Source organism: Oryctolagus cuniculus, chromosome 7, assembly GCF_964237555.1.
Source record: "Oryctolagus cuniculus chromosome 7, mOryCun1.1, whole genome shotgun sequence".
NCBI classification, from domain to species: domain Eukaryota; kingdom Metazoa; phylum Chordata; class Mammalia; order Lagomorpha; family Leporidae; genus Oryctolagus; species Oryctolagus cuniculus.
Genome location: NC_091438.1, coordinates 111049804 through 111071786, shown reverse-complemented (window position 1 = coordinate 111071786; position 21983 = coordinate 111049804). Strand labels below are relative to the sequence as shown.

Genomic DNA, 21983 nt, shown 5'->3' with positions numbered 1-21983 from the left:
TGCTGATTTGCTCCACAAATGGCCACACTGGCTGGGGCTGGCCAGGTGAGAGCAGCAGGCTAGAACTCCATTGAGATCTCCCTTGTGGGTAGCAGGGGTCCAAGCATTTCAGGGGGCCAGCGTTGTGTCATAGTGGGTGGGGCTGCCTTCTGCTCACTGCTCCACTTCCAGTCCAGCTCTCTGCAACGGCCTGGGAAAGCAGTGGAGGATGGCCCAGGTTCTTGGGCCCCTCATAGCAAGACTTTAAATTTTAAAAGGTTTTTTGTGTGTATAGTTGGTACATTCTTTTTTTTTAACAGGCAGAGTGGACAGTGAGAGAGAGAGAGACAGAGAGAAAGGTCTTCCTTTGCCTGGGTGGGAGACCCCAGACTCGTTTGATATAAAAGCTTCCATGATATTTTCAGATTCTCCATCATCAGTTATGTCTCACTTTATGGACTAGGACTCTGGGTTTTCTTCTGCTGTCACAGGTAACTGCCACACTCACTTCCAGCCATGGGCTTCATTTATTGATTGCTTTCCACATGCTAGTTACAGGCAGTGCATGGGTTCCACATTTAACCTTCAAAACTACCACCTGAAGTGAGCACTGTCATGGCAGTTTCATTAATGAGAATCCGAAGGGTAACTAGCTTGTCAAGGGCATGTTTTTAAGAAAATGGAGTTAGCATTCAAGCTCAGAAGTTCTGACCTCTGTGTTCTTAAGAACTAAATTCCCCGAGGCCAGCATTGTGGCACAGCAGGTTCAGCTGCTATTTGTCAGTTTGAATCCTGGCTACTCCACCTGCTAATGCACCTGGGAAAGCAGTGGAAGATGGCCCAAATACATGGGCGCCTGCCACCTATGTGAGCAACCTGGTTAGAGCTTCTGGCCTCTCTTGGCTTTTGCCCGGGCCCAGACCTGGCTGTTGTAGGCATCTGGAGAGTGAACCAGAAGACAGAAGATCTCTCTCTGTTCTCCCTCTATCACTCAGCCTTTCAAAACAAATGATCATTTTTAAAATTTAAATTCATCTTTATCATTCTATGAATGAGACACTTGAGGATTCTTTTTTTTTTTTTTTAAGATTTATTTTATTGAGTTGAAAGGCAGAGTTACAGTGAGGCAGAGGCAAAGAGAGAGGTCTTCCATCTGCTGGTTTACTCCCCAAATGGCTGCAACGGCTGGATCTGAAGCCAGGAGCCAGGAGCTTCCTCTGGGCCTCCCGTGTGGGTGCCCAAGGTCTTGGGCTTTCTTCTACTGCTTTCCCAGGCCATAGCAGAGAGCTGGATCAGAAGTGGAGCAGCCGAGACCCAAACTGATGCCCACATGGGATGCCGGTACTGCATGCTGGGGCTTCACTTGCTATGCCATAGCACTGACTCCACTTGAGAACTCTTAGAGGAAAACATTTTCTGACACAGAGAAAGCTTTTTAAGAATGTATCAACTAAGGCCGGCGCCGTGGCTCAATGGGCTAATCCTCCGCCTTGCGGCGCCGGCACACCGGGTTCTAGTCCCGGTTGCCCCTCTTCCAGGCCAGCTCTCTGCTGTGGCCCGAGAGTGCAGTGGAGGATGGCCCAAGTGCTTGGGCCCTGCACCCATGGGAGACCAGGAGAAGCACCTGGCTCCTAGCTTCGGATCAGTGCGGTGCAGCGGCCATTGGAGGGTGAACCAACGGCAAAGGAAGACCTTTCTCTCTGTCTCTCTCTCTCTCTCACTGTCCACTCTGCCTGTTAAAAAAAAAGAATGTACCAACTATACACACAAAAAACCTTTTAAAATTTAAAGAGCCAAGGGAAGGTTCACAGTAACACAAAAATGTGGAGAAATTTAGGTTAAATGTAGTGGAAATGTATGCTGGGGTGAGCCCTGAGTGGGCCTTGGAGGAAGGGTAGAGTTTCAGCATTTTCCATGCCAGGGAGACAGCTTGCGTCAACAACAGAAGGCCCAGTGGTGATTCCATGGCAAGAGAAAAGATCCTGGAGAGTTGAAGCACAAGATTAGATTGATGAGTCAGCACAAAAAGGAGACTATGGAAGCCTTGAATATTGAGAAAAGGAGTTTGAACTCACTTTCTTTGTCAATTCAAAGGTACGTGGCTTTTTGAGAATGGGAGAATATGTGTATAACATCAAATGTTAAAATCAGAAGAGACCAATGTCTGCAATGGGATACACTGAAACAACTGGCCTCCATGCTGTTCTTACTTGGGAAGCATTTCCTTATCCATTTTACCTAAGTAAATCCCAAACACCCATTAAAACCTTTTTAAGTCCTAACCAAGGCCTTTAACAAGCATGATAGATTTCTATTTCCTGAAGGTGTTGCTTTCATTCTCTTTGGTAATTTAAGTTGCTGTATACAGTTATCCCCACCCTCCCAATAGTTTGTTAGTGTTCAAACAGTAGGGGCCACGCTCATGTTGCGGATCTTCTTTTTTGGAGAGTATTGTTTATTGGTTTGGTTTTTTTTTTTTTTTTTTTTTTTTTAATTTAAGACAGCTCCTATCCACTCCCCAGATGCCTGCAACAGCTCGGGAGGAGAGGGGGTAAAGCCAGGATGGGGAACTCAATCCAGGTTTCTTTCCCACATGAGTGGCAGGGATACAACCACCCAAGCCATCACCAGGTCTGCTCTAGCAGGAAGCTGGAGCTGGAAGCAGAGGCGGGCAGCAAACTCATGTATTATGATAACAGGAGGAGGGCGTTTCAACCAAATGCCCTAAGAAGGAACACTTGCTTTAAAACAAGCAAACAAACTATAATAACCATAAACTGACAAATGCATGATCTTTACAACAAATGTCCCCATGTGGCAGCTGCTTGGTGTGTAGTCCATCTTCCTCGAGGACAGGGATGCAGAGTCAACTACAGTGCTTAATAAACACTGCATTTATTCATCAAATGAGATTCAGTGATTGAGACTGATTCTATTTAAGATTTATTTATTTGAGAGCCAGAATGATAGAGAGAAGTGGGAGGGGGAGAAACTTCCACTGGCTGGTTCACTCCCCAAATGGCTGCAAATACCAAGTCTGGGCCAGGGTAAAGCCAAGAGCCAAAAACCATCCAGATCTCCAAGAGGGTAGCAGAGACCCAACTACTTGAGCCATCATCAGCTGTCTCCCAGGTGCCTTAGCAGGAAGCTGGATTGGAAGTGGAACAGTCAGGACCCAAACCCAACTGGTCCCAAGCAGCAGCTTAACCCACTGGCCACAACATGGGCCCTTGATTCTCTTTATTGTTGAGTGGATTATATTAAGCAAAGTAAAATGCTTACTCGCCAAAACCCCAACGGTAATCACATTAAAGAGAGTGGAAGCGTGTCACGTTATGACCTACAGAATGAAACTATTAAAATGTGCAGTGAAATCCATGATGGATCTTATCTGGGTTTCGAACTTTGGACCAATCAATACCCATCAAGTGTGCTGTTTCTTCCTGGAGTAAATGAGGTAAGGTACAAGCTGGCAGACAAGTACGCTAGGTTTGTTTTTCCCTTCAACTAAATGAGAAGAAAATAATAATCCCCACAGGTACCCTTAGACTATCTGATGTTGTGTCAGAGGATCTAGAAAACACCAAGGAGGAGAGAACGGGAACAAAAAGGGCTGAGTAGGTCCGACCCAGGGCTTTCATTAACGTCCTCCTTCAATTCCCTTCACCTGGAGTCTCGCCCTCCGTCCAGCCCTGCCGCCACACCTGTCCAGCCGGTTAGTGCCGGCGGCGCCCACCGCGCGGCCTTTCTTCTGCCCACTCTGCCCCCAAGCTCTGGCAGTCTCCCCCGCCCCGCGAACCTCACCTGCCTCACGCGGCGCGGTGAACTGCCCTCCCTACGTCCCCGGAGCCCGCCGGTCAGCGCTCGCCCGCCCACCCGGGCCCCGCCCCTGCCGGGGAGGGTCGGGGCGAGGGGAGGGCCTGCAGGTGAGCGCGGTCGCCCTGGGCCTCGCACTTCCGCCCAGGTGAGGGAGGGCCGATGCCGAGCCCTCCCGCCCCAGGCTCCCACCCGCATCTCCGCCGGACCAGGTAAAGCGTGGGGTCCCGACAGGCGGCCGCGCGGCGCGCCCCGAGTGTCCCCGCGCCGGTGGCCCCTAGACCGCCTTCCCTGCCCCGCGCGCGCTCGGCTCGCCAGGCTGGAGGCGGAGGGCGCCCCGGAGCTCGGAGGGGTCCAGCACCGGCTGGCTCGGGAGGCGAGGCGGGGACGCCGTCTTCTCGGGTCGGGCCCGGCGACCCCACCGTGGTCTTCGCCCCGGTGCGCGGGGCCCGGCGGAGGCCGCCGGCAGGGGAGCCGCCCAGCCTCCGCAGGCCCTCGCGGCCTCCAATCTCGGCCCGCTGGTGCCCGGGAAGGGCACGGTTGAGGCTCGGCACTCAAGTTGCGTGCCTCCGCTCCCCTACCCCCAGAGCTGGGCGGAGCGTGTCCTCCACCGGTGCCCCGGGCCGGCGTGAACAGGTGGCGGCCGCCTCAGCAGCCCGAGGAGGACGGGGTACTCAGCCCCGGGCTCCGGGGACGACTTGGTCGCAGCCTGGTGGGTCACATAGCTGAGGGTTCCCCGGGCCGCTCTTGCTTCGTAGCTGGCAGGACCTGGTGGAGAGTCCTCTGGGGACATGACTGGATTTGTGCACCAAGTCAAGCTCGGGAAAACATTTGCAGACCCTTTCCACCCTGCCGGCCGCCGGCGGGCCGAATCAGCCTCCCGCTGGGGTGTTCTCTGGGCACTGTGTCCGGCCTCCGGACGGACGGAGACCTGGATTCCTGGTTTACCGGTTTGAGTCTGCCGGTGACAGGGCGCTCCTGCCGGGGCCTGATTTCCCTAGGTTGCTTCCTGATATCATTTACGGTCTTGCCTTGGGCAGGCGCGCCGCAAATGTTGCTTAGATGGACGAACCGGCCTTTTAGAGACCTCTACGGAACGCGTCAGTTCCACCAAGCTGGACGGTCCACATTCTAGACCGGCTGAACGCCTATTGGCTGCAGATTCATTGACACATGTGTTCCAGAGGGCAGCGGGGGAGGCCTGGGAGCGAGAAACTCCGGGCTGCTTAGCTGCGTTAGAAAGTGTTAGGTGACGTCGTGACTTTTAGCTAAAATGATCTTGGATGCTTGTAGGGCCCTGGCAGGCTTTAGAAGGATCATTTAACATTTTATGTAATTAGAAACTTAATATGGAAGCGGAAGGTACCAGCGGGTAGAATTTCTGAAATGAGTTCTGAAGAGATTTGTCCTTACTGGTTTAGATCCTGTTAGTGGTCACATAAAATGGGTCTGCCATCAGAAAAATAGGTTTGTTTCAAGTTGAGAAGAAATCGTATTACACCTTTGTCTGTTTAACGATGCCTTGATAAGTCCAAGTCATGTATTAATATTTTATAACCATAAAGCTAATAGTAATTGTAAAAAATTGGAGAGAATTTAAAAAATAGAAATGCATCCACCTGTTATTTGAGCGATAACCACTAACGTTTTCCTTCAATTTAACTTTTTAAAAAAGTTAGGAAAATCTGTGTATTTTCATATAGTGAATTCACTTTTAGAACCTTGTGATTCTGAGACAATGGCTCAAGATTTCTTGATCCTTACTGTTGTATTTTTTTTACTTGCAGCATTTAATAATTATTCATACGTTGAACTGCCAAGTGGTCTGAAGTAAATAACTTGCTTTGTTAAAGCTGAACAAAAATTCATTAGGTTGGGGGAACCACAGAGGGATTTCTTTTGTTTATTTAAGACTTTGCTCATGCTAGTGGTGGAGTAAGTTTTTTTTTTTTTAATTTTAAAAGCAGAACTATTGTACCTCCACATTAGAAAATGCATAATATATAGAAATGTTTTCTCATTTGGGTTTCTGTGTAGATGCAGTGCTGTTTTTTTTTTTTTTAAGCCTCCATCAGGTGTTCTAATGCAAATGGAGAGAAATTTAGTGACTGCCAATACTTTTGCTTTTAATCTGTGGGATAGATTGAAAGTGGATGTGTGTGTGTGTGTGTGTGTGTATGTTTATACAACTGTGCAGCCTGTTCAGTTTGGAAACGTGGAATTGGGTGTATTTACTGTATAACTTTTGTCAAGTCATTTGAGTCTGGTCCTCTGTTTTCTCACTTGTAAATGATCTGCCTCACCGAGATTTGGAGATGTTGGAAACAGTGCTTTGCAATCTGAATGCTGTTATTCCCCCACTCTTTGCTCTACTCTGCTGTTTAATTCTGATAAGATTGTGGAGGTCTGTTTTTTTTTTTTTTCACTGCAAAGAATTCTAGTTTGTGTTTTCACTCTGATAGTTACTTTTTTTTTTTTTTTTTTAAGATTTATTTATTTGAAAGTCAGAGATACACAGAGAAAAGGAGAGGCAGTGAGAGAGGTCCCATCTGCTGGTTCACTCCCCAATTGGCCGTATCCACCAGAGCTGCACCAATCTCAAGTGAGGGGCCAGGAGCTTCTTCTTTGTCTCCTACGAAGTTATAGGGGCCCAGAGCCTTGAGACATCTTCTGCAGGACGGCTTTACCTGCTATGCCACAGTGCCGGCCCCATCTGATAGTTACTTTGATAAAAGATAGAGACTCAACTGGTAAAGAAGATCACTGAAAACACTAAACAGGGATCTTTCTGAAAACTTTTCTGTCATACATATGTGACCATTAGGTAGGGCTAGTTGGGATTCAGATATGCTGAAAATGTGAAATATATACCAGATTTTGAAGAGTTAACCTAGGGGCCAGCACTGTGTCACCAGTACCTGGTACTCTGCTTCCAATACAGCTCTCTGCTATGGCCTGGGAAAGCAGTAGAAGGTGGCCCAACTCCCTGGTCCCCTACACCCATGTGGGAGACCAGAAGAAGCTCTTGGCTCCTGGCTTTGGATCTGCCCAGCTCCAGCCAGTGTGACCATTTGGGGAGTGAACAAGCAGATGGAAGACCTCTCTCTCTCTGCCTCTGCCTCTGCCTCTGCCACTCTGCCTTTCAAATACATAAATAAATTTTTTTAAAGAAGGAATTAATATGTAAAAAATTTCAAAACATCTCAGTTTTTAACTTATTTGTACATTGAAATGATAGTTTGTATTTACTGGATTAAATAAAATACATTGTAAGTGGAACATCCATAATCAAAAATCTGGAATGCTCCACAATCCAAAACCTTTTAAGTACTGACATGATACTGCAAGTGGAAAATTCCATTTCTGAGTTGCTGTCAAAATGTAGGCACACTAAAAATATGGTATAAAATTACATTCAAGCTATGTGTAAAAAGTGTATATGAAATATAAATTTAATATTTGGATTTGGGTCTAAATACTAAATACATCTCTGAAGTATCTCGTTAAGTATATGAAAATATTCCAAAATCTGAACAAAATTCAAAATCTGAAACACTTCTAGTCTTCGGCATTTCAGATGTTCAACCTATATTAAAATATTTTACCAGTTTATTTTTGCCTTTTTTTTTAAATGAGGCTATTGGAAAATTTAAAACTATGCATGTGGTTTAAATGTTTCTGTTGGATGGCTCTGGAATATGATTCAGTTTGAATTTGTTCTTTTTAAAATTTATTTGAAAGAGTTGGAGAGCTGGGCAGAGATCTTCAATCCACTAGTTTACTTCCCACATGGTTGTACTGGCCATGGCTGGGCCAGGCCTGAACCAGGAGTTGGGAACTCTCTCTGTATCTCCCAAGCACTAAGGCCACTTTCAGCTGCTTTCCTGGGTACATTAGCAGGGAGCTGGATCTGAAGTGGATCAGCAGAGACTTGAATTGGTGCTCATATGGGATGCTGCTGTTGTAGGCAATGGTTTAACTAGCTGTGCCACAATGCCAGCCTGAGTGTATTTATTCTAAAGAGGGTTTAGTTTGCTAAAGCACTTGCACTCTAGCTTTGTTGTTGTTATTTTGCAAAATTTATTTATTTGAAAGACACAGTTACAGAGAGAGAGAGAGGTCTTCCATCTGCTGGTTCACTCCTCAGATGGCTGCAATGGCCAGAGTTGGGCATATCAGAAGCCAGGAGTTTCTTTTAGGTCTTCCACATGGGTGCAGGGGTCCAAGCACTTGGGCCATCTTCCACTGCTTTCCCAGGCCATAGCAAAGAGCTGGGTCAGAAGAGGAACAGCCGGGACTAGACCTGGCACCCATATGGGATGCTGGCGCCTCAGGCAGAGGCTTAGCCCACTAGGCCTCAGTGCCAGTCCCAAGGACATAGAGCTGGAACTGGGGATAGAACCCAGTTCTCTATCATTTCAAAGATCCTAGGCTATAGCATCTCTCATATTTCAAGAATTGGGTATTGAGATGTTATTGAAGAGTATCAATGCCCATGTCACCAGTGGGGCTCGCTACATGATCAGAGTGCCATAAGTGTGCAAATTGCCCAGATTTGTTTATATGTTGCTCAGTGAAGAAAATTGCTACCTATGAATACAGAAGCATATCATAGAGTAGTTTAACCTTGTTCATACAAAAATGTCTAGTTACAAGATTATTGATATGCATTGGTTAACTTTGACTAGTTCAATGAGAATATTAATATTTTGCTCACTGAGTCTGGAAAATTGACTCAGTTTTGAGTTCTGATTCTGAGTTCGACATAGTATCTTTAAACATTGATTTCAGTATTTTCTGGATGGTCAGTGTCAGGTAGACTTAAGTATCACCTATTTCTTTGGCATATAGCCCGAAAATGTTAGGATTGTTGTGGAATTTATATGTATGTTTCTCAAATTCCAGAGATACAGTGATGTAGTTAAAAATAGTTTATACCTGAGAGCTTTAGAAAAGCTTTGGTTACTTGGTAGGCAAATGTATTGGTGTGCCAAGTGGAGAGCCAGCATTGTTCTTTGGCTGGGAGAGTTTTTTATTTAATCAGTACTTAGTAACTGCTGAGCTCTGAGGACAAAAGAATTAGAAACATTCTGAGCTTTACAATGCAAAAGAAGCAGTGGAAGCTTAGACGTCAATGTTTGAATAGCTTCTGAAATCAGGACTTTATTTACACTTAATAGCTCCTTGAGTCTTCAAATTCACTGGTTCTTTGAACCCTGGGAAATTCCCTCTGGGGCCTTATGTGCAGTCTAATTGTGATCTGCATGTGCAGTTAGAAGCTGAGTACCTGTACTCTCCAAAAGAGATCTCCAATGATCTGAAATTTCGAGATAGATATGTCAGGTGTCTTGTTAAGTCAGTAGCAGTTACATTCTTGTTAGCTCCTGGGAGTCTGGAAAGTGTGTTTCCCAGGGTCTTTAATTTATTTTAATTCTTTATCTGAGGAGGTTAATAAATCTTTTCAATAAGTTTCCTTCAACCAGAAATTTAAATTGAATTAAATTTCTATGTATATCAGCCTTTTTTCAAATATTCCATTAACTGGTGGTGGCTGAGGACATGGGTTTTAAGAAAGCCACAATATTATAATAATTTCCTTCAATCAAATTCTATAGTGAACCAGATATGAAAAATTCATAACCCAGACTCTCTTGATCAATGATGGTGTGAAAGCTGCTGAGTGTAATAAACTTCTTGTTTTCTGGAAGCAGTGTGACCATGGGGGTGATAGTATACATGGCATTTTAATGTCTAGGCTATGACTGATCGTGGGTGACCTTTCGATGACAAGTTTGACTCAGCTTTACCATGTTTATACAAACTTGAAATTCCATTCTATAACCCCTGTTAGTTTCTTGGCTAAATAGGTCAATTTTGTTTGGCTGAACATTTCCTGACTATAAGTGAGACTAGGTTTCACTTAGCCTGTGTAGTGCTTGCTGGATATTCAGTTGTAGAGCTGTTTGCATTTTTTCCTTCCCTGGTCATATACTGTTAGAGCTTTAGTTCCATTCCCTACATATTACCTAAAACTATGGAGTTGTAATATCCCAGGTGCTTTGTTGATACAGTTTAGCTTTATTAAAAATGAGAGGAGCTGGCATTGTGGCACAGTGTGGCCACTTGTGATACTGGCATCAAATATCAAAGCCCAGTTTGAGCCCCACCTGCTCCACTTAATATCCAGCTCCTTACTAATGTGTCTTGAAAGTGGCAGATGAATGTCCAAGTACTTGGGTCTCTGCCACCCACCTCTGAGAACCACATGGAGTTCCAGGTTCCTAACTTAGGTCTGGCCTACCTCTGCCCTTTGGGGCCATTTGGGGAGTAAACCAGCAGATGATAAATTCTCTCTCTCTTAGTCACTCTGCCTGTCAAATAAATGAATGTCTGAAAAATGAGTCAGAGGGTTGGACATTTAACTTTTTACCATTTTAACTTTTTACTACTATGATTTCTAAAATGTGTAGGATGATCCATTAGGAAGATGAGAAGAAGCCAGCAAAATTCCATTTGTAAATCTTTCTCTTACTTTAATTTAGTTTCTGTATTGTGTATCTTTTAAAACACATATGATGTTAGTATATTTCATGTTTATGATGATAAAAAATAAATTGAGGTGTGTAGTCAACATATTTTCACTGATAGGAATGTATGTTTTAAAAAAGTTTGAAGACCATTAATGTACAGTTATAAGAATTATGTTCTTATTTTTTATTTAAAAGGTTTTTATTTATTTATTTGAAAGGCAGAGTTGGTGGAGGGGGTGGGGAGGAGAGAGAGAGAGAGAGAGAAATCTTCCATCTGCTGGTTCAAGGCCTTAACTGCCAGAGCTGGGCCAGGCCAAGGCCAGGAGCCAGGAACTTCCTCTGGGTCTCCCACATGGGTGCAGGGGCCCAAGCACTTGGGCCATCTTCTGCTGCTTTCCCAAGTCATTTGCAGGGAGCTGGATTGAAAGTTGAGCAGCTGGGACTCCATCTTGTGCCCACATGGCCTGTAGGGTACTGTTTTACCCTGCTTCACCATAGAGAAACGGTGGTGAAAGATTAGATCATCTGTGGTGAAAGATTAGGCCCAAAATGGTGTTTTTAAAATAGAAATCTGAGATCGGCACCGCGGCTCACTAGGCTAATCCTCCGCCTTGCGGCGCCAGCACACCGGGTTCTAGTCCCGGTCGGGGCGCCGGATTCTGTCCCAGTTACCCCTCTTCCAGCCAGCTCTCTGCTGTGGCCAGGGAGTGCAGTGGAGGATGGCCCAAGTACTTGGGCCCTGCACCCCATGGGAGACCAGGATAAGTACCTGGCTCCTGGCATCAGATAGGCATGGTGCACCGGCTGCAGCGCGCTGGCCGTGGCGGCCATTGGAGGGTGAACCAACAGCAAAGGAAGACCTTTCTCTCTGTCTCTCTCACTGTCCACTCTGCCTGTCAAAAAAATAAAAAATAAATAAAAAATAAATAAAATAAAATAGAAATCTGGGGGCCAGTGCTGTGACGTAGCAAGTAAAGGCACTGCCTGCAGTGCCAGCATCCCATATGGGCGCCGGTTCGAATTCCATCTACTCCACTTCCAATCCAGCTCTCTGCTATGGCCCAGGAAAGCAGTGGAAGATGGCCCAAGTGCTTGGGCCCCTGCACCCATGTGGGAAACCCAGAAGTTTCTGGTTGCTGGCTCCTGGCTTCCAATTGGCCCAGTTCTGGCTATTGTGGCCATTTGGGGAGTGAACCAGCAAATGGAAGATATCTCTCTGCCTCTGCCTCTCTGTAACTTTGCCTTTCACATAATTAACTCTTAAAAAATAAATAAATAAAGCCGGCGCCACAGCTCAATAGGCTAATCCTCTACCTTGCGGCGCTGGCACACTGGGTTCTAGTCCCGGTCGGGGCGCCAGATTCTGTCCTGGTTGCCCCTCTTCCAGGCCAGCTCTCTGCTGTGGCCAGGGAGTGCAGTGGAGGATGGCCCAAGTGCTTGGGTCCTGCACCCCATGGGAGACCGGGAGAAGCACCTGGCTCCTGCCTTCGGATCAGCGCGGTGCGCCGGCTGCAGCGCGCTGGCCTCGGCGGCCATTGGAGAGTGAACCAATGGCAAAGGATGACCTTTCTCTCTCTCTCTCTCTCACTGTCCATTCTGCCTGTCAAAAATAAATAAATAAATAAATAAATTTTAAAAGCCCACAAAAATCTGGACTCAATATGCCCTTACTTAAAATCCTGTAGTTACTTCCTGTGGCCTACAGAATAAAGACCAGTGTGCTTAGTAGTATTTACAAGACCCTGTCAAACCATCTGTGGTGAAAGTTCGGAGTTCCCCATTCCCTGGTTTTTCAAGGACTGAAATTTCCCCCAAATAAATAACTAGAAAAATGAAATTTTAAAAATATACATAAAATATAAGGTCAGGTTTTTTTTTTTTAATTAAGTATAATGGATGCATTTTATTCAGCTATATTGCAGGAAAGTTTCTAAATTTCTCAATTTCCATACTTAGCTCTTTGAGGGTCAGTTCTCAATCTGCAGGCCACAATTACAGTAATACTGGTCTAAATGACTTTTTTCCCCTTTCTGCTGTAGCTACAAAACTGCTGGGTGGTTTAGAACTAGTTGTCTTTGCAGAAAGTCTTGCGCTATATTTGTTTGCAGTGATTCTTAAGTTATGGCCTCTGGGATGGTAGGGTGTCTTGTTAGAAATGGGTGTTATCAAGGCCTACTTAGTCCTCTTGATAATAAGGGTGTTTTTTCAGATTCTGCAAGTGATTCTGAATTGCATGCTGAAGTTTGAAAACACTGATCTAGAGTAGCCCCATACAAGAGTATTTCAAAAAGTTCACGGAATGCGTGCCAGTTGAGTCTTGGCAGGCTGCTTCACTTTCAATCCAGCTCCCTGCTAATGTGCCTGAGAAAGCAGTGGAAGATGGCTCATTTTTTGGGCCCCTGCGCCCACGTGGGAGACCCGGATGAAGCTCCTGGCTCCTTGCTTCTGTCTGGCCTAGCCCTCGCTGTTCAGACATTTGGGTAGTGAACCAGTGATTGGAAGATCTCTCTCTGCCTTTCAAATAAATAAATCCTTAAAAAAAATTCCATGGAAAATGGAATGAAAAGTTGATCTTGGTAAAAAATGTTTTAAATCTATGCATTTTTTAATACACATTTTCCTTGAACTTCTTAAAGACTTCTGTATGTTATTCAAACAGACACTTTTGAGAGTGAAAGGGTACACTATTGATGGTACTATTTAGACTGCAATTTGATACCGTCTTGGGCAATTTGATATCTCTCTTGTGCTCTCATTAGGCTAGCTTATCCATCCTTATCTTTCTGTTGCTATTATATTTTAATTATAAAATTAATACATAAATAAAATTCAAACAACACTCACCAATATCTATGTAGAGTCTAATTTATAAAGTCCAATTTTTTTAAATGTCTCTGTCCTGATTTCTAATTTTAGGAGAAATCACTATTATTAAATTGACTTTCCTTCCAAACCCTTTCCAGAAACCTACACACACACACACACACCTTCTTACAAAGATGTGAATATAATCCACTGTGTATATTGGATAACATCCGCATGTTAACACAAAGGGTGGGATTGCCAAGGCACACTCTCCAGAATGCGACTTCTTACCCAACTGCAGACCTTCCTCATGCTAGAGGCCGCAGGCGGGAGCAGTCCTTCCACAGGGAGCTCCTCGCTAGCAGGCACAGCTTTCTGCGTCACTGCTCTCCACATTCAGACATATTTGTGTTATGAACATGCCTAAACTACGTGGTTACATGTAGATTAATGTGAAGCCATTTATAAATGTGTTTCTGACAGTTTTACTGCACTTCTTGATCTGATTGCAGAAGTAAAGTTCGACTTCAGGACACACTTCTTGTTTCAGATCAACAAGTTCTGCATGATACACACAGGAAGATTTTCCCCTTTCAGAAGCCTTTTCTTTGTGGGTCTCTAGTTCTCTGCACCGTTATACAGTAGGTAGTGTCAGTGATCATCTCCCGTCTTCCAGCCAGCCATACCCCTCAAGTCCATACATCCTGAGATTATTTACTGAAAGCACTTAGACCAGATACACCCTGACACTTTAAAATAAGGCACTCTCTGTTCCCTGTTAAAAACCGTTAGTAAGCTGTTTGTGGGAAGTCTGCCTTCTTGCAGGGATCTCTCAAGCTGAAGGAATGAGCAGCAGGCTTGGTGTTAACCATTTCCTTCTCATTTCTTTTCAGTACATTCAGACCTACTTTGTTACTTAATGCCTGATTACTTCTGATAGTTTAATTTTTCCAGGAGTTTTGCTATTAAAAACAACATAATAAATCCTCATGTGCACACACCTTTGTGCCAATTTGTAAGTACTTTAAAATTTTTTTCACTTATTTGGGGCCAGTGCTGCGGCTCAGTGGGTTAAGCAGCTGCCTGCAGTGCTGGCATCCTATATGGGTGCTGGCTGGAGTCCTGGCTGTTCCACTTCTGATCCAGGTCCCTGCTAATGCACCTGGGAAAGCAGTGGAGGATGGCCCAAGTGCTTGGGCCCCTGTACCATGTAGAAGACCTGGAAGAAGCTCCTGGCTTTGGCCTGCCCCAGCCCTGGCCATTGTGGCCATCTGGGGAGTGAACCAGCAGATGGAAGACTCCTGTCTCTCCCTGCCTCTCCCTGTAACTCTGTCTTTCAAATCTAAAAATATTTGATTTACTTATTTATATTTGCTTAAAAGAATAACAGAGAGAGGGAGGGGAGAAGGAGGGAGGGGGAGAGATCTAGATCACCTATCTGTTGGCTCATTCCCTAAATACCTGAAATTGCTAAGCTGTAGCCAGGAGCAAGGAATTCTGATTCTCCCATGTGGGTGTCAGGGACCCATGTACTTGACCTGCTGCTTCCCAGGGTGTGTATTAGCAAGAAGCTAGATTGGAAGTGGAACTGGAACTCAAACCCAGCAACTTTGATTTGGGGTGCAGGCATCCTAAGTGTCACTTAATCATTACACCACATGCCCACTCCTTGAAAGTTTTTCTATAGGAGTTATGCTTTGAAGTTCTGAGTAAAAGAGAATGTAACTGTAATAGATGTTTATATATGTATAGAAACTACTATGTTGGCCTCCTAGAAGATGGTGCAGACTTACACTTCTGTTTTTCCATGATGTCTGGAGTATAGGCTGTTAATAATCTTTTATTTATTTATTTATTTATTTATTTTTGACAGGCAGAGTGGACAGTGAGAGAGAGAGACAGAGAGAAAGGTCTTCCTTTGCCATTGGTTCACCCTCCAATGGCTGCCGCTGATCCGAAGGCAGCGCACCGAAGGCAGGAGCTGATCTGAAGGCAGGAGCCAGGTGCTTCTCCTGGTCTCCCATGGGGTGCAGGGCCCAAGCACTTGGGCCATCCTCCACTGCACTCCCTGGCCACAGCAGAGAGCTGGCCTGGAAGAGGGGCAACCGGGACAGAATCCGGTGCCCCGACTGGGACTAGAACCCGGTGTGCCGGCGCTGCAAGGCGGAGGATTAGCCTATTGAACCACGGCGCAGGCCCAGTAATCTTTTATTTTTAAAGACTTCTTTTTATTTATTTGAAAAGCTGAATTAACAGGAGAGGGGGACGAGGAGATCCTCTATCCACTGGTTCAATCCCCAGTGACTGCAATATCTGGGGCTGGGCCATGTGGGAGCCAGGAGCTTCATCCGTGTCTCCCACGTGGGTGACAGGGGCCCAAGTACTTGGGCCATCCTCTGCTGCTTTCCCAGGCAGATTAGCAGGAATCTGGATTGGAAGTGGAGCCGCCAGTACTTGAACCAGCACCTGTATGGGATGCTGGCATCCCAGATGGCGGCTTTACACTCTACGCTACAATGCCAACCAGTTATTAATCTTTAATAGTAACTATCATTAACACTTGACAGTACAAAATGGCATTTTACCATTGAGCCTGCATTCTTTTATTTAGAGATGTTGATGTGTTAGTAACCTTTGAGATGTTCTGGCTGATCCATTGGTCTGTGCACTGCTTTGCAATGGGCAGTGTTACTTTGAGTGACCTGTCAGTGGGTACTTGTGATGTTGCATAGCTGAGGTGCTGAGTCTATTAGGAGTGTTCTGTGATGCTCACTTCGGTGGTAGCTACCACTGAATCTTGTGAACATTTGGATGGAGAACTTGAACTTTTTATCAGTGCCAGCGGGTGTCCCTTACTGAATTTTTATTATGCTTTCTTAATGACCTCGAATTAGAAGATGAAGCCACTGTATCCAAGAAATTTTGATTATATAATACTCAATTATTTCTTTGATTGTTCATTACAACAGTGTATCACTAGTAAAAATGATCAGTGTGAAAGTGCCATTTTGGTCCTAGCAAAAGATTTTGCTGGCTTTTTGAGTTTTGATAACATTGCATTTTAGGCTAACTTGAGCCAATCATTGCAGTTAAAATTATCCATAAAGAATGCCAGCTCGGGCAGTTTCCTTCTGGAGATTCACGTAAATCTTAGGAGTCATTTGTGTAGCTTGAATATTTTTCTTTTTTAAAATCTCCAAAATCTCGATTTATTAATTAGGATATTCTTCTCCAGATCAGAATCATTTTAAAAAAACTACTTTATTAAATTTTATTTTTCACACAGTAAAAATATGCCAATTTAAAGTGTCTAATTCAGTGACTTTTGGCACATGTATATATCTGTGTAACAGCAGCTCATTGAGATACTGGAACATTTCTCTCACCCCAAAAAGCTCCTTTGAACCCCTTCCCAGTGGGGGAGGGAGGAAAATTATCTTTTTCTTTTAGCTTCCAAGTTTTCAGTTGAGGCCTTTATAATAATAGGTGGATTAAAAAGAGAAGAGCATATACATTTAAGTTTTTTTGTGACACTGCTTTCGTAAGGCAATAAAAACCTGAAGATGGTTAAATCTAAATGTTTTTGTACTAGGTATGGTGAAGAATAGAGAATTATAGACAGACATGATAGGGCAAAGAGAGATTTGGGCTAAGAGTGATAGAGGGAAACAGCGAAGCCTGCTTCTTCAGGTTTCCCCTGTATCCCTCTGTCTCTAGAGAGAAGGATGCCCCTGTCCTCTGTGAAAGGGAAGTGTGTCACATGAAGACGGCCTTCAGCCGGGGAAGTCTTCCCTGTACCTCCTGTTTCTCAAATTCCTTTCAGCATAAGTAGCTAACATGCTAGCATGTCATATTTTGGAGTAGCCTGTTCTGAACTCTGTCACTGGCAACTCCCCTGTCCCCTGCACCAGGCAATCTAATCTGTAATTACAGGTTAGCTTTGTCATTTATTTTGGTGCAAAAATATTGGAATCCATACATAGTTTTTTTTTTTTTTTTTAAGATTTATTTTTATTTATTTGAAACAGTTACAGAGAGAGGTAGAGACAGAGAGAAAGGTCTTCCATCCGCTGGTTCACTCCCCAGATGGCCAAATGGCTGGAGCTGCACCTATCCGAAGCCAGGAGCCAGGAGCTTCCTCCGGGTCTCCCACATGGGTGCAGGGGCCCAAGGATTTGGGCCATCTTCCACTGTTATCCCAAGCCATAAAGAGAGCTGGATTGGAAGTAGAGCAGCCGGGACTAGAACCGGCACCAATAAGGGATGCCGGTGCTTCAGGCCAGGACATTAACTCGCTGCGCCACAGCGCTGGCCCCCATACATAGTTTTGTGTAACACACATTTCTATTAACTTTTTGAAGGCAGTGTTTGCTATTTTTGAGATTTATCCTTGCATGTTTCAGTATTTTTTTTCTTTTTAATTCTGAAGGTTATATAGGGGAACTTCAAAAATTTCATGGAAAAGTTGAATTAAAAGATAAAAATAAAAAATATAAATTTTATTTTTTCAACATAAGCACTATCAAATTCAAAAGACTTCTGTAAGTGTTGATGCCAACCATTTAGTCCATCTCTGAAGAACTGAGGGTCCTCGAAATTTAATCACATAGATGCAGGTTTTTTACACTATTAACTGAATAAAAATCAATGCCTTTGAAATATATCTCAGCCGGTGCCGCAGCTCACTAGGCTAATCCTCTGCCTTGCGGCGCCGGCACACTGGGTTCTAGTCCCGGTCGGGGCGCCGGATTCTGTCCTGGTTGCCCCTCTTCCAGGCCAGCTCTCTGCTGTGGCCAGGGAGTGCAGTGGAGGATGGCCCAAGTGCTTGGGCCCTGCACCCCATGGGAGACTATGAGAAGTACCTGGCTCCTGCCATCGGATCAGTGCAGTGCGCCGGCAGCAGCGCGCTGACCGCGGTGGCTATTGGAGGGTGAACCAATGGCAAAAGAAGACCTTTCTCTCTGTCTCTCTCACTGTCTACTCTGCCTGTCAAAAAAAAAAAAAAAAAAAAGTATATCTCAAGATTAGGAAACAAAAAGATGTCAGAAGGAGTCAAATTATGACTTTAAGATGGATGCCCAATGATTTTCCTTGAAACTTTTGCAAAATTTCCCTTGTTTGATGAGCAGAATGAGCAGGAATGTTGCCCTGGTAGAGAAGGACTCTCAGGGAAAGCTCTCCTGCTATAGCTTCTAACTTTCCTGCTACAGCTGCTAACTTTCTCAAACACTCTCCTAGTAAACAGGTGTCATTTGCTCTTTGGCCCTTCAGAAAGTCAATGGGCAAAATTCCTGGAGAATTCCAAGAAACTGGTATCATGTGCTTTGTGTGTTACCAGGCTGTTTTTTCTTAGACTGCACCACTTCGGCCTCTTGGTAGCCATTGCTTTTACTGTGCTTTGTCTTCAGGATCATCCTGGTAAAGTCAAGTTTCATCTACTGTTCCACTTCTTCAAAGAAATGCTTTAGGGCCTTGAGCTTGTTTCCATTTGTTTCAGATTTCTATTGAAAGCTCTGCTGTTGTCTGCAACTGATCTGGACAGTGCCATTTTGTTACTAATTTAGTGAAAGTTTGCTCCACTTTAGTTTTTCAGTCAGAATTGTATAAACTGAACCAATGGAAGTTTCTTTTCTTTACCTTTTGTAAGATTTACTTATTTATTTGAAAGTCAGGAGTTAGAGAGAGAGAGAGAGAGAGAGAAAGAAAGAATATCTTCCATCTGCTGGTACATTCCCCAAGTCGTGCAATAGCCAAAGCCAGGAGCTTCTTCTAGGTCTCCTACATGGTGCAGGGACCCAAGCACTTAGACCATGTTCTGCAGCTTTCCCTGGCGCATTAGCACAGAACTGGATTGGAAGTGGGGCAGTTGGGACTCAAGACAGCACCCAATTGGGGTGCTGGTGCTGCAGACTGGGGCTTTAGCCCAGTGTGGCACAGTACCGGTCCCCTGTACAGGTCTTTTTGTAGAAATATTTTAATTTTTCTTGAGTAACTATTTATTAGTGGAAGTGCTACGTCATAAATAAATGTATTTTGTTTTAAAGATTTATTTATTTATTTGAAGGGCAGAGTTAGAGAGAGGCAGGCAGAGAGAGAGAAAGAGAGGTCTTCCATCTGCTGGTTCACTCCTCAGATGGCTGTAACGGCTGGAGCTGGACCACTCTGAAGCCAGGAGCCAGGAGCTTCTTCTGAGTCTCCCAAATGGATGCAGGGGCCCAAGGACTTGGGCCATCTTCTACTGCTTTCCCAGGCCATAGCAGAGGGCTGGATTGGAAGTGGAGTAGAGGGGACTCGAATTGGTGCCTCTATGGGATGCCAACATTGTAGGCGGTGGCTTTACCCACTACACCACGGTGCAGGCCCCAATAAATGTATTTTTAGCTTTGTGAGAAATGGCCAAACAATTTTCCAAAGTGGTTGTGCTGGTTTACATTCCTACTAGTGATGTATAATAATTGAGTTGCTTCACAGCCTCATCAGCAGTATAGTCTGTGTTTTTGTTTTTTTTTTTTTTAATTTTTAGGTCTCATATTGGGTATGTAGTGGGATCTCCTTGTGATTTAATTTAAATTTCTCCAAGTGTAGTCATTTCATGAAGAATGTCCCCAAAATTGTCTTTAATTTTGATCTGTAGACACATATCACTAATGGAAAATCATCTTTTGTATTTTTAAAATTTTCTGTAGGTTCTTTAAAATTGATTGAAGGGAACAGTTCAAAATGCCTGAAAATCCTGCCACAGGTAAGCCAGATACATACTGTTATTATTTAATTATTCAGAAATGGAATGAAAGATGGGATTTAACTTGTACTCTGATTATCCTTCTTGAAGATAAACTGCAGGTCCTGCAGGTCCTTGATCGCCTGAAAATGAAATTGCAGGAGAAGGGTGACACGTCTCAGAATGAGAAGTTATCTGTGTTTTGTGAGACACTAAGGAGCCCTCTCTTCAACCAGATCCTCACACTTCAGCAGTCCATCAAGCAACTGAAGGGACAAGTGAGTCACGCATCAGGGTTTATGTTGATGGGCTCGAACCAGCAAGGAAAGGTCCTAGTAGGAGATAAAGACAAGCTGTCTCTAAAGGCTTTTAGTGCAGCAAGATGTTACTGAGACCTGGAACCCATCGGTAGCATTTGCATGAATAGTTTAAAACTGTTGAGAATAAACTTTGTGTTTGACTTTGAAATATAGTTTTTGTGCTAACTTAAACTTGTAATGGTCAGATGCTTTGAGAATTCTCAACATTTTCTTCATATTTATAATATAGTGCTTAACTTGAAGGTATTTTCTTTGTGAAGTCTTTTTCCAGCAAGAAGTTATCACGTCCTTGTAAAGCATCATTCATACCTCTTTTAATTATCAAGTATTTATTGTTTCTTGTGGATATTCTGATTAGAAATTTATTAGAAGCAGCATACCTGGTGTTTTAATGTTTATCTGTGCTTCTCTACTACAATACAATACTACCTCTCCTCTGTAGGCTCTACATACATAGCTGTTGATTTAAAGGACATATAGTGCGCTTTTTTTTTTTTTTTTTTTTTTTTTTTAAGATTTTATTTGTTTGTTTGACAGAGGTGGAGAGTAAGGTCTTCCATCTACTGGTTCCATCCCAAATGGCCACAATGGCGGCTTGAGCTAGGGTGATCTGAAGCCAGGAGCCAGGAGCTTCTTCCGGGTCTCTCATCTGGGTGCAGGGGCCCATGTACTTTGGCCATCTTCCAGTGCTTTCCCAGGCAATTTGCAGAGAGCTGAATGGAAGAAGAGCAGCTGGGACTCTAACCTGCACCTGTGTGGGATGCTGGTACTGCAGGCAAAGGCTTAGCCTACTATGCCATGGTGCCAGCCCCAAGTAGCACATTTTTAAAAATTTATTTGAAAGGCAGGTTGAGAGAAAGAGAGAAAGAGAGAAAGAAGAGATCCTCCTCCTGCTGCTTCAGGAGAGAAAGAGATCCTCCATCTGCTGGTTCATTCCCCAAATGGCTGCAATGGCTGAGGCTGGGCAAGGCTGAAGCCAGGATCCTGGAACTCCATCCTTGTCTCCCATATGGGTGGTAGGGGCCCAGGTACTTGGGTCATCTTCCGCTACCTTCTCAGGCACATTAGCAGGGGATGGATTGGAAGCAGAGCAGCCAGAATTGAATTGGTACCCTGATAGGGGATGCAGCGTTGCAGGTTACAGCTTAACCCTTTGTGCCTCAACACCTGTGTGTGCCTTCCTCTCCTACCTCTGACCTTTTCTGAGAGTGATACAACTTTTAACCTCTTGAGATCTGTGTTTTGGGATCAGAGACGGTAAATTGCTTTCTAATCGTCTATTCTGGAAGCTGTGCTTGAATAGTAGACGTGCTGTTGATAAAATTTGGGCAGATTTTTAAATGTAATTGGAAATAATTTAGCAGATTTCTCAACATGTGAAAATTAACAAAATTGGGGGGAAATATACATATATTTTAAAGATTTATTTATTTATTTGAGAGGCAGAGTTACAGACAGAGGGAGAGACAGATAGAGATCATCCATTTGCTGGTTTACTCCCCAAGTGGCTGCAATGGCTAGAACCAGGCCTACCCGAAGCCAGGAGCTTCTTCTGGGTCTCCTGTGTAGGTGCAGGGGCCCAAGCACTTGGACCATCTTCCACTGCTTTCCCAGGCCATTAGCAGAGAGCTGGATCAGAAGAAGAGCAGCTGGGGCTCCAACTGGTGCCAATTTGGAATGCCAGTGCTGTTGGTGGAGGTTTAACCTACTGTGCCATATCACCAGCCTGAAAAAGATCTATTTTTGGCTGATAAGTCAGAGTGCCTGCCCATAACTATTTATTGAATGATTTGTTTATAGCCAGTTAAGGAT

At 44.3% G+C, this 21983-nt stretch overlaps 1 protein-coding gene across 10 annotated transcripts in view; it reads left to right on the top strand.

Annotated features, from left to right (window-relative positions):
- The first annotated feature begins 3797 nt into the window (after nt 1–3797).
- Nucleotides 3798–21983, top strand: part of PATJ (PATJ crumbs cell polarity complex component) — a 438074-nt gene continuing 419888 nt past the window's right edge. For 9 of the 10 annotated variants that reach the window (XM_070078398.1, XM_070078393.1, XM_070078397.1 and 6 more), the window contains exons 1-3: nt 3798–4007; nt 19817–19872; nt 19963–20129. In XM_070078398.1, the coding sequence (XP_069934499.1) occupies nt 19851–19872; nt 19963–20129 (189 nt within the window). In that variant the 5' untranslated portion in view covers nt 3798–4007; nt 19817–19850. Of the gene's footprint in view, nt 4008–4103; nt 4508–19816; nt 19873–19962; nt 20130–21983 lie in introns of those variants that run through there. The other variant, XM_070078389.1, reaches the window with a different exon arrangement.